At 37.2% G+C, this 12,150-nt stretch overlaps 1 protein-coding gene across 1 annotated transcript in view; it reads right to left on the bottom strand.

Annotated features, from left to right (window-relative positions):
- The window catches only part of parp2 (poly (ADP-ribose) polymerase 2), a 14,432-nt gene extending 2,318 nt beyond the window's left edge, over nucleotides 1–12,114 (bottom strand). Inside the window, exons 1-16 of the mRNA XM_050032641.1 lie at nucleotides 11,942–12,114; nucleotides 9,861–10,070; nucleotides 9,329–9,496; nucleotides 9,010–9,080; nucleotides 7,888–7,938; nucleotides 7,398–7,494; nucleotides 7,144–7,219; nucleotides 6,952–7,054; nucleotides 6,711–6,864; nucleotides 6,313–6,451; nucleotides 6,141–6,204; nucleotides 5,870–6,004; nucleotides 3,204–3,331; nucleotides 2,869–2,968; nucleotides 2,535–2,633; nucleotides 2,133–2,257 (exon numbers count right to left, since the gene is read on the bottom strand). Of these exons, the coding sequence (XP_049888598.1) occupies nucleotides 2,133–2,257; nucleotides 2,535–2,633; nucleotides 2,869–2,968; nucleotides 3,204–3,331; nucleotides 5,870–6,004; nucleotides 6,141–6,204; nucleotides 6,313–6,451; nucleotides 6,711–6,864; nucleotides 6,952–7,054; nucleotides 7,144–7,219; nucleotides 7,398–7,494; nucleotides 7,888–7,938; nucleotides 9,010–9,080; nucleotides 9,329–9,496; nucleotides 9,861–10,070; nucleotides 11,942–12,014 (1,793 nt within the window). The 5' untranslated portion in view covers nucleotides 12,015–12,114. The remainder of the gene's footprint in view (nucleotides 1–2,132; nucleotides 2,258–2,534; nucleotides 2,634–2,868; nucleotides 2,969–3,203; nucleotides 3,332–5,869; nucleotides 6,005–6,140; nucleotides 6,205–6,312; nucleotides 6,452–6,710; nucleotides 6,865–6,951; nucleotides 7,055–7,143; nucleotides 7,220–7,397; nucleotides 7,495–7,887; nucleotides 7,939–9,009; nucleotides 9,081–9,328; nucleotides 9,497–9,860; nucleotides 10,071–11,941) is intronic.
- Nucleotides 12,115–12,150: the final 36 nt, after the last annotated feature.

The following is a 12,150-nucleotide window of genomic DNA, read 5'->3' on the forward strand; positions in this document are numbered from 1 at the left end:
CCAACCAGTTATTAGGTTTAGGGGGCAAACACTTTTTCACACAGGGCCATGTAGCTTTGGATTTTTTTCTTCCTCATTAATAAAACCCTTCATTTCTAAACTGCATTTTGTGTTTACTTGTGTTATCTTTGACTAATGTTTAAATTTGTTTGATGATCTGAAACATTTAAGTGTGGAAAACATGCAAACACTTTTTCACACCACTGTATATGGATAAAATAAACAGCTTAGGTAGTCTAAATATGGATCTTAAGAATTTCTATAATTGATGCACTGCTGTAAAAAACACTCCGCAGGTTACAAAGAGTAGCAACAGGACTCTAGAATAAAATATAATAAAAGTGTACGTATTATTTTTTTTTAGGTTAATAGGAAAGCATCCTTAGAGGGACAGTTCACCCCCAAATCAAAAATACATATTTGTCCTGTTGCCTGTAGAGCTATTTATCAATCTAGATTGTTTTAGTGTGAGTAGGTGAGTGTTTAAGATATCAGCAGTAGAGATGTCTGCTTTCTCTTAAATTTAATGTAAGTAGATGGCACTTTGCTTGTGGAGCTTAAAGGCCCTGACACATCAAGTTGATGGTTGACCCTTGCCATCGGTAAGCTTCTCTCACCCTAGTTTTTGTGGTGTGCCCCACACTGTTAGCACTACTTGGTTCTTTTTTTCAACCAATTCACAATTGTGAATCGATGTCACTGATGGTTGAGCCCGTCAATGAGTGAAATCACTGACTGGCAGTTAAACTCAGTGCACAAGGAGAGAAATGAATGTGAGGAAAGCACACAAACAAGTCAAGAGGGTGAAAAAAACTTGTAAATATTAGGTAACATTTTTTTGCCATTGAGCTCTTTAGCAGAAACAGTTCCTAACTCTTTGTGTTACTGTTCACTGATGCACGGTAAATAACCTTTGTTCTTTAAAAATTGTGTTGTGTTGTTAATATGCTAACTGGCTAACTAGCATCTTGAAACCTTCCTTTCCGTCTTCCAGTTTCCCCTTTTCTAATATGAATATAGACTACAGCTGTAGCCTTTGCGATGCGTTCAGGAGCACCTTTTCAGCCAAGACACAGGCAGTGTGAAGCAACAGTCAGCCTTTGTTGCCACTAGTTCTTTAATGTCAGTTTGGCGTGTCTGGGCCTTTAAACACCAAAAAAATACATTTAAAAAACTCAACAGCAATGTCTCTTGCTAGAAATCACGACCTGGTTACTCAAGATAATCTACTACAGTTACTAAAGATAATTTTCTTTCTCCCAAACTACACCTGCAAACAGTATCATCGGATAGATGGAAGCTTGCATCTACTGCTAGCTCATCTAGCACCACTGAGCTAGCTAGCGTTACAGCTCAGCTTAGGACGCTATTAATGTTTTCAACTCACACTCAAGTACATCATGAGCATGGGCCTCTCGTCCATGAGTAGATGAACACTTCCCTCTGCACAGTGATACAGTGGGTGGGTGTAATTCGGTAGAAAGAAAATAGTTCCTACATGAAACTGCTCACCAGGTCTGTGGATTATCTTGAGTGACCAGGTCATGATTTCTGGAAAGAGACATTGCTGTTGAGTTTTTCGAATATATTTTTTTCTTTTTTCAAATTTGAAAGACGGCAGACATTTCTATATCTGATATTTCCAACATATGGTAACACAACTCACCAAAACAATCTAGACCGATACACAGCACGACAGGTAAAAGGAAAAATATGTATCTTTGATTTTGAATTTGGGTAAACTGTCCATAATTTACCTGTCTACCTTTTTTTTTTTTTTTACTATTTACAAACATGATCATCTAGGAAACTAGAAATTAAATTATTTTACAGTTAATGGAGAATGATGGTTGTTTTCAAAAATGTTTTGTCAGATTACTATAAATCTCAAAGTAGCAGTTCAAGAAGTTTAAAGTCAGTGGAGATTATTTATGGGTTCCTTCGTGTGATGTTATGATCATTTATTTCTTCTTTTTTTTTTTTGTCCTTATCAACCTGCTTTTTCCGTTACTAATGTAATTAACAAACTCCCCCTCTCAGAAATTATAATGATTTCTGTTGTATAACAAAAAGCACAATTAAATCAATGGTTGGCCTGTATGAAATGTATCAGTGTAATGAGACAGACTAACAGATTGACTGAGTTTTTGGGGTCAGGTCCGGTCTGTCCCAGGCCCTTGGTGCTGTGTTTTCCAGTCGGCAGATTGTTGGCCTCGTAGTCTGCATCCAGCAGCTCGTTACTGTCTCCCAGAGCAACCTGCAACCACACACAGACACAAAGCATGGGTGCTGAAACACTGCTGCATTACATCTGTGCCAAACATACAATGAGAAGTTCAAATCATGTTTTTATTGTTAATTTGAAAGATGGTCTTGTATTGGTAGCTCTTTTATGGAAGCTAAAACCCAGAGCGCGCAAACTATTTTTTTTCCCTCGGTTGAATCTGCTGTCCTGTGCCTGGCCTTAATGAAAGTTGGGATGTGCAAACAACTACCTGATTTAATCTGGCCACGCAAACAGTAAATCAACTCACCTCACACAGTAACAGCAGTCCCACATGGTTGTTCTGATTAGCAAAGCAGTAGTTGGCACTCTTAGACGACATGTCAGCAAAGTAGATACCTTTTCCAAACTAGATGAAAGGGAATCAATGAAATTATTATCACTGGAATAAAAAAAATATAATAATGAAAAATGTTGAATAGTTAATAGAACATTTCATTCCAAAAATGTAATTATAAAGTAAAAAAATAAAAATAAGAAACATAAAGGTTTCTATTCTAAATACTGTGTCGAGTGGTTTTTAGACCCTGCATCAATGTTGGGTATTATTTTAATAGATGTTATGCATTAATTTTCCATCCTACCATGTAACCAGTGATGGGAGCTTCAGGTGGGGCCACTCGGAGCCCCTGACTGAGGATGCCGACCCAGTTAGAAAGGCGGGAACCGTGCCACAACAGAGTCCTGATAGATAGACAGACACACACACACACACACACACACACACACATAGTGGGCTACATGAAATAAACACACATAACTGTATACAGGGTTCATACAGAAAAGGGCAAGTCATATTCAAGGGCTTTCAAGTACTTTTTTAAGCACTCATTTTTATTTTCAAAAATGCAATTGTTGTCTCCACGATCATCAAGAGAATTGTGAAGTTTATCCTAACACCAAACCGACTGTGGGTTACCTGTTGTGTATGTTTGAGAGGAAGTTGTTATTCTCCCCGTCTCTGTCCACTGAGAACATGTCAAGGACAGTCATGGTGTAGTCACGATGGGTGGGGGCGTGAGTGGACTGTAGATACTTTTCTATCACCTTCACACACACAAGAGGAAAGTTTATGAGAAAACATCACCAGCCACACAAACTCTATGTAGGTTTTTGCAGCTGAGGTGTCACTCACTATTTGGTCTACCCATTTTCTCTGACTGTGTTTATGTAAATTAATGGGTGTATAGGAAAATACATAAAGACAATTAGTGACCTTTTCCTTTGTAAAAGTTTGCAGCTACAGTGATCAAATGCACTCTGGTCTATTAAGGCTGCTGTCAGTGGAAAAATTGTGTCTGCCTTCCTGTATGATGGCTTGAAGTTGGTAAAGAAAGTCAGCTCTACAGAGAATATTTTGCTGTTTGAGGTACCACTGACATTAAAGGTAGAGATACAGATACACATAATATAGATAGCTAAAAGTCTTGATATTCAACTCCACTGTAGCTGCAGAAAATATCTTTATATGCTACAATTATGCAAATCACTTCACTAACTCACTTTGTAAAAGGCATTTTGGAGTAATTTTTCCTTTAAGAGTTATATTAATTTACACTGTAGAACGTGTGAGCTTTACAACAAGATCAGCATATTAGCTTAGTTTGGGAGTACTAATGGGCCAAGAGAGTGTTCTGAAAATCCTGACTTGCTTGAATCCATCAGTTCTGGCTTTTCTTATGATAAAATTCTTATGACTTGATTGGATAATAAAGACACCATATAGGGCTGTAACCATATGTTTTTTTGGTTTATCAGTGAAGTGTATAAACTACACTGCAGGCTGAGGTCTCTACTCACAGTGAAAAATAATAGCAATAATAACTTTTTTCTGTAGCTCTTTTTTTTTAAAAGCAGAGTTACAAAGTGCTGCACATACATAAAATAGAACAAAGCAATAGGGATGCACCGAATATTCGGTAACCGAATATATTCCGCCGAATATTGCAAAAAAACCAACACACATTCGGTATTCGGTGGAATAAGTGAAAAGCAAGGCCAAATAATAGCGGCGTGTTTTGATAACGCAATCAAACAGCGTGCGGTGACGGACGGAGTAAAATGTCAGCAGCGTGCCGATATTTTACTCCGTCCGTCACCGCACTTGCGACTAAAAATAGTTTTGTGCGACCAAAATAAATCATTCAGCATGCTGTGTGAGTACAGATTTCAACCAGCAGCAGAAACGAAAGGCGAATCCCGCCGGTTGTGGGTTGAACGGGGGTCACAGACACAGACAGGAATGTATTCCTGTCAAATACGGCAGCCGTTGTGCTCCGCGGCGCAAGATAAGGCTTACCGGCGACGGAGAAGTCTGGCTCCAATAATGTCCTCTACCGGCGACGGAGAAGTCTGGCTCCAATAATGTCCTCTTCTTGGTGTCATGACTGCCCAAAAGTACCTGGACAGCCAAGCCGTGGCAGCACACAGGTATGTGACGTGTCAGAGGAGAAACGAGCCGTTCACATTTCTCTCTTTGTGGCAGGTAACGGCCCACAAACCTCACCGACTGTTCTTTACTTATGAAGGGACTGTTCTTTACTTGTCAGGGGAGAAGGGTGGTTGGTTGATTTTTATTTTATTTATTTATTTTATTTTTGATACCCCCTATGTTAATCACTTTTTGATGCTGTTTTTGAAGTATGAATAAGTCAATAAGTAATTTATTCCATTGAAATATCATTGATGATTTTTATAAATGACAAAAGGCACATCTGCCTCATTTTCGCTGTGGTATCGTGATACTACTCAGAACCATGATATTTTCACTGGTATCGTACCGTGGGTCCCAATTTTGGTACCATGACAACACTAATCTGGAGGGGGTTCATCTGCAAAAACTAATGAAAAACTAAACAACGGTATTCGGTATTCGGCCACGCGTTGAATTTTATTCAGCTTCGGCCACAAATTTTCATTTCGGTGCATCCCTACAAAGCAATGAAAGACATGGGGGAGAGAGACAACGTATCAAGTAGCAAAGCAAGTAGTTACAGGGGCAATTACAAATATTAATGCCATAAAACAATAATATAAAATAAAACAAACAGACAAAAAATAGGTGAATAAAAACCAATAAACAAATATAAAGGCATCATAGTCAAGAATTAAAAGCAGCTTCATACAAGTGTGTTTCGAGGAATGATTTAAATTAGAGCACCGACTCATGCCTGATCTCCTCCGGCAGGGCATTCCAATGTCTGGGGGCTCTTACAGCAAATGCAACCTTCCATTTTTAGCCGTGACTTTGTTACAGATAACAGTGTTTTGCCTGTGGATCTCAGGCAGCGTGTTGGTCATAAGGGGAGAGCAGCTCAGAGATATAAAGAGGTGCCAAACCAGATGACCTTAAAAGTGACAAAGTATTTTATCAACTCTAAAGACGAGGGTAGCCAATGTAAAGAAGCAAAAATAGGTGTAATATGGTCCCATTTTTTGGAATCTGTTAAGAGCCTGGAACTTTTTAACGTGGAAGTCTTGTTAAAGGTACGAGTTGAGTATTAGTATTATTTTTTATATTAGTCCAGGCTGATAAAGCTTGACCTTTATCATCATCACAACAGTTACGACAAGTAAAACGCTGACCGTGTACTCGTTGCTGCTGGAGTCTAGAGGCTGCAGCTGGCACTTGAGGGAGCTGTACTGTCGGTCCAGAGGATGTTCGTCATTGTTTTCACTGGACTGAACCATTTTCACTGCAATCTGAATGTCACTCAGAGCCTGAAAAAAGAAATAAGAAATATATAGATAGATAGATAGATAGATAGATAGATAGATAGATAGATAGATAGATAATGTGTGACGTTGAGTTGTTGTTGTTTTTTTTAATCTATTAATCCATGAAGAACCTCTTTACCTCCAACAGCGCAATTTTTTCCTTTAGCTCATCTTCTGTACGAATGATTGGAGGAGTTTTCAACCTGGAGAATTAAATCTTTTAGTAACAGCAGCACAGATCAATGTGAAACGCTTGCCTCATCATTTAGCACTAGCGCATCTCTCCAAGTGCACAGCCACATATTCCCTACCCAAAGTCATGAGGGATGCGGGTGTAGAACTGGTTGCATGCTTCCAGCAGATCACGATTGCTACCCTTCTTCTTCAAACAGTCCTCAATTTTCTTCAGTGCGGTGTAGCCTGCACGGATCTGCTCTGAGGTCAGCTTGCCTGCGGGTAGAAAGAAAAACAACAAATTTAAAATATGAAGCATAACAATCTGTCACCAGCTGCCTCTACTCATCGATCAGGTGGCACAATTGGGGATATAAGGATGTCTTTGAGATCTTATTTTCCTGCATGTTTGAATCACACTGTAGCAACTTGAATATTTAAAAGTAATGTGCTCTACATAATATTTAATTCTGGGAATGTTATAATAGGTCTATCAGGAAAAATTCTGGTGCACTTCTGATTCCTTCAGACTGACCGAGAGGAGCTTTCCGGGTGTCAAACTTCATCTCCAGCACACACTCCTCCATGGCTTTGAGGTCACAGATTAGCTCCAGAAGAGACTGGACCTTCACATCCAGCTTGGAGATCCTCTTTTTAGGTGCAGCATCCACTGTGGTCAGGTTCTCCTCCTGGAACAGTGAAATATATCTATGTTCACAATGATAGATGATATCGCGGAGAGACGTAAGTTGTTGGTTACTTGTCTTGTTACTTGCCTTTTCATTCGTGCTGTAGTCCATGAACACCATGTCATATTTTCCTGCTACTTTCTCAAAACTTGCTCGGTCTTCCCACTCATTCTTGGTCTTGTCTAAAAACCTGTGGCAAAGCAAAAATGTTTCGGCATTTTACGAAACTCACTTCAGTGTAAGATATCATGAAATATTTCTTGAAGTGCACAATCTCACTTTTTCTTGAAGATGTCTTTGGCTTTCAGCAGGTCTCCATCACAATCTGTCAGACTGTTTTGACCCACTTTTCCCACTAAGAAAAAACAATAAACAAACAAAAACAATGGTGGAACCCCCAAAATATACTTAATAAGTTAGTTTACATTTTAGATAAGATTTTCCAAACTTCAAGCTTATGTTAACTTCCTGCGTGCATGCAAATATTTATACATATATGAAATATGTTAGGAATCATGGGCCCATAAACTCACCTCTGCCCCATCTCATCCACACACTGTACGACTTAGAGCTGTCGTCTTCCAGCAGCTGGATCAGGTAGTATTTGTTGTTGTTAAACTGAAGATTTGTCTGCAAAATGAGAGAGAGAACATTTGCTGCAAGCCTGAAAATCAATTAACTTTCCCATAAAACCACATGAAAAAACAATTCATTAAATTTTACAGCCTTCATTAGATTTCTGTTTATCAGAATCATAACATATTACACATACATATTGTAGTGTAGGTGAAAATGGTCAGATCATTTTAATATTTAAATACATGTTGTTCTAAATTCATCAGTACCAGAAACCATGGTGAATTATTGTGATTAAAACGTCTACTAACCTATTCACAAGTACTACTTTAGTCAGTCAGCACTATTCAATATGGAAATTAAGCTTATGAATTTTGAATAAAAAGCACTTCCAGCTTGGAGTGTAAGAAAATTTGCTCCTTTTTAGGATATCTTCAGATATTTTACCTGATTTAGCATCACGTCGTAAACGTCACTTCCGTCATTGTAAACATGAGCCTGAAAGAGAAGTTGAACAGTTACTAATATAAATGACAGTGACTGCACCTGATCTGCAAGTGGGAAATTAAATACATATTGTTCCTGTAAACTTCCAATTTCCTCTCTTTACGTGTGTGTGTGTGTGTGTGTGTGTGTGTGTGTGTGTGTGTGTGTGTGTGTGTGTGTGTATGTTTGTATGAAACACAAGTGACAAAGTGCATTTCACAAGATTAAAAAAGGGACTCTCCAGAACAAAGGTGAAAGATACTCTGTAAGCACTGCAGATGAACAAGCAACCAAAAACATCTTTGTAGGACTGCGTCTAATGTTTATTCTTACTACTGATTAATCAGAAAATGTTTTTTTTAGATTAGTTGTTTTCTATGAAATGCAGAAAAAGTAGTGCAAAATACCCATCACTACTTCCCAGGACCCAGAGTGACTGTTTGACTTGTTAGGTCAACAGTCCAAAACTGGACCATATTGTATTTACTATACGACAAAGACAAGTGGGAAATCCTCATATACAAAAACCTTGAACCAGCCAGTTTGATATTTTTGCATTAAAAATTACTGAAACAATAAATAAATCATGAAAACAGTTGCAGATCCACTGTCTTTCAATCGACTTATTGTTGTAGCTCTTAATGTTTGTATTAGTTTGGCTGTTTTGTTACAGAAAAAAAAATCCTTAATAATGATTACAAATTAAATCCCAAAAGCAAAATGACAATTTGTATTAGCATATTGGATGTTTGAATGCTGCACAATATGCTGTTAACAACAAGATGAGAGAAACACAGTGATTAACATTAAGAATCAAACACTATCTTTGCACATTATTTCGGTAAGAAATTATAAATAACCTCTGATATTTTCCTTTAGATATTACCTATATATTGAGTATTTCCATGACCTACAAACATAAATGTATATTTGTAAGAAGTTTCATTTAAAAAATTTAAACTGCAATCAATTAAAAGTTTTGACTGATTTATGATCAAGTATTTAACAGAGCAGAGCAGTTACACACACTTGTGTATAAAAACCTGATGTGACTCATAAATCATGTGGACAAAGATACCGTACCTTTCCCAGTTTGGCTTTACATTCTATGTCCACTGGAGCTTTTCCCTTCATGACCACCGTCCTCACAACCTCTGTTCAGCATCCAAAAATCAGAGATAAACCATAAATGAGGTCAACTGGTGTTTTTTGTGAAGTACAGGTGACAACATGTCCTGTATAAACTGCTACGTTCAGAAACAGTAAAAACAGAAATCACTTAATGATGTTATCATCGTTAATGCGCTCTGTGGATGACAAGTTACTCAGCAACTTTAAAATCCTATCTTCTTTTTGAATGGTATATTATGGACAACATATATAAAAATAATATTCACTTTACCTTCACTTTTTGTTTCTTCTTTGGGTATTTCTTCAGTTTTTGTCTGACTCTTGCTCTGCCCTCTCTTTTTCTTGGCTGCAGGTTGTTTTTCCGTCTCCTCCTCTTCTTCTTTAACTTGGACTGGCGTCCCGTTTTGAGGAGTCAAGTCATTAGCGTCATTCAAACTCTCTGAATGAGAAAGACACAAAAGAAACATTTTAATGAACACAAACAAACAAAACTGAGCAAAAACAGTATAAAATTCCTGTAACATCTGACCACTACCAACTAAACTACTACACATGGCCTTTACTAAAAATATATCAAAGTGCTAATTGGTGGAAATATAATAAAACAACAGAAGAAGAAAATGTGAAATAGGATAATTGATTTTTTTTTTTTGTTGGATTTGTTGGCTACAGAATACACTGACGAAACTACAGTATAAGACAGTAAAAATTAAATGAAGTGAAACTGACAACAAAAATCCAAGCAGAGGGAATGACAGCAGATTTAATGGACAGACAGATGTGGCAAAACACACAACACACACCTGGTTTTACTGTCTGAGAGCGAATCTTCCTCTTGTACTTGGTGACAGGATTAATCTGGACCATCTTTTTCAGGTCGACTTCGTAGGATGTCCCAGAGCCCACAGACAGAGTGACAGAGGTTTCTCCTGAAGAGACGGCTGCGTCCAACAAGGCACAGGCGGAAGCCGAGTATGGTTCCCACTGTCCTTTATCTCCTATCCACTGCCACACTGATCACACACAGACACAGAGAGAGTAGGGGTGTTCACACCTTATTACCGCTGTAACAATTTAAATACTTTGATTTCAAAACAACACTTTGAATTCTGGTAACTCAAGACTTCCCTAGTCATTATTTATGTTATATTTTATATATTTTGACAGTTAAAAGACAAAATAATTGTTGAATTTAACGCAAGTAGCTGTTAAATGAACCGATAATAAAAATAACCGTGCAAAGCAGCCCTTGTATATTGTATAATTACATATTTCTGTACTGAGTCAACTCTCACAACTAGAGTGAGGAAGCAAAATGTTCTATTTAATATTCAAACTGCATTAGTTTGAAAAGTTGGGACTGATTAAATTAATAAACATGAATGACATTTCTTTTCATTAAAATACTGACTACAGTTTGTGCCACATTTCTGTTTCTGTTCACTCTTGATCCCTTAAGTACTGGTAACACATTTCCTATCAAGAAAAACATTTATTTCTTTATTTAAATTGTACAGTTAACATTGTTCATAAGTTTGAGGTTACTGGCGACTCATTTCACATTGTTTTTTATATATAAATCAGCAAAATCTTTTTATAAAGTTCTGAAGTTCTATTTTGAAGAGGTCCTCGCAGATAAAACTGTCAGAAAACCAGAGAACAACAATTTACGATATCTTTAATAGCAGCACCAATATATTACTAAACGAGTACTGTCTGATATCAGCTGCCCTGAAGTATTTTATCTGCTTTGATTGATTGAGAAAAGATTTAAAACAGTATGTCCCTTAAAACAACTATGCAATTATCATTGAAAACAGAATGAATGTATGAGTCTTTTAACCACTTTACTTCCCATTTATATGTTGTATGCAGTGGTGGAAAGTAAGTGCATTTACTCTAACACTGTGCTTAACATTTAAGGTATTCATACACTGTACCACAAGCAGGTATTGTACTTTTTATTACATTTATCTGACATCTTAAGTTAGTAATTACTTTGTAGATTCAGATTAGTGATAAAAAATATAATCACTAAATTAAACATGACATAATTTTATCAGTAATGCTTTATTCATTTTAAGGGCTAAATTCACAAGCTACCCAGCAGTATATAGCAATATATATAAAATATATATCATAAATACACATTGAAACTAGCTCCACGTTTACAAGCTGCAAAATTAAATAGATGAACATATCAATGTATCAACCATTATAACACAGCACTAATCTTTTTTTAATCTTTTAGTTTTCGTACATTAAGTAAATTTTGATGCTCATATTTTTGTACTTTTACTTACATATTTCAATGCGGAACCTATATGTTTTAACACTGTATTTCCGGAGTGTGGTATTACTAGTTTTACTTACGTAAAAGCTCTGAGTACTTCTTCTACCACTAGTTGTATGTATGAGATGTCTTGACTGCAAAATATGATATGTCATATCCAAAATGACAAATAAGTTGAATCAGCACCTCTCTAAAACAAATTGAACATTATAACCTTTAAGTTTTATTGAGCTGCATTAGTTCTAGCTGGTTGTGACTTATAAACTGGCATGCTGGGTGTTAATAAACATCATTTGCATCCCTTGGCATCCAGGACCTTTAGGTTTGTGGTAACGTTATGTTGGCTATCGCAGTTGCGGGCATTAACAAGTTTTACTAACTTGCTCAACCTGTAACAAATACAAAAGCCACCCTTGGCATAATATTGGTTGCTTTCCAAAAACTAAACAACAATAAATCCTGCATAGACCACAAACACACTCCCTGCTCGCTGCCCAGACATGTCCTCAACTGACGTCGTTACAGCAGCTAACTTAGCTACGGTAGCGCTTCCCTGTTAAGCTAATCTTACCGCGAGAAACAAGCACCAACCTGTTTTGGACTGGACCTCTTCGGTTTCTTGTGCGCTCTGACTTTTACTTTTTGAGCTTCTTGTTCGCTTCATTGTTGTTTGTGTAAAAATAACCAGGTAGGATAAATAATAAAGAATGTGCAGTGACAGAAACAAGAGCAGTAAACTTTCACCACCAAGTCCACCAAGTGTTTCCGAGCCGGTGTCGCTAAAGATCGTTTAGTATCAA

The sequence above is a fragment of the Epinephelus moara genome, chromosome 21 (genome assembly GCF_006386435.1).
Source record: "Epinephelus moara isolate mb chromosome 21, YSFRI_EMoa_1.0, whole genome shotgun sequence".
Classification (NCBI taxonomy): Eukaryota; Metazoa; Chordata; class Actinopteri; order Perciformes; family Serranidae; genus Epinephelus; species Epinephelus moara.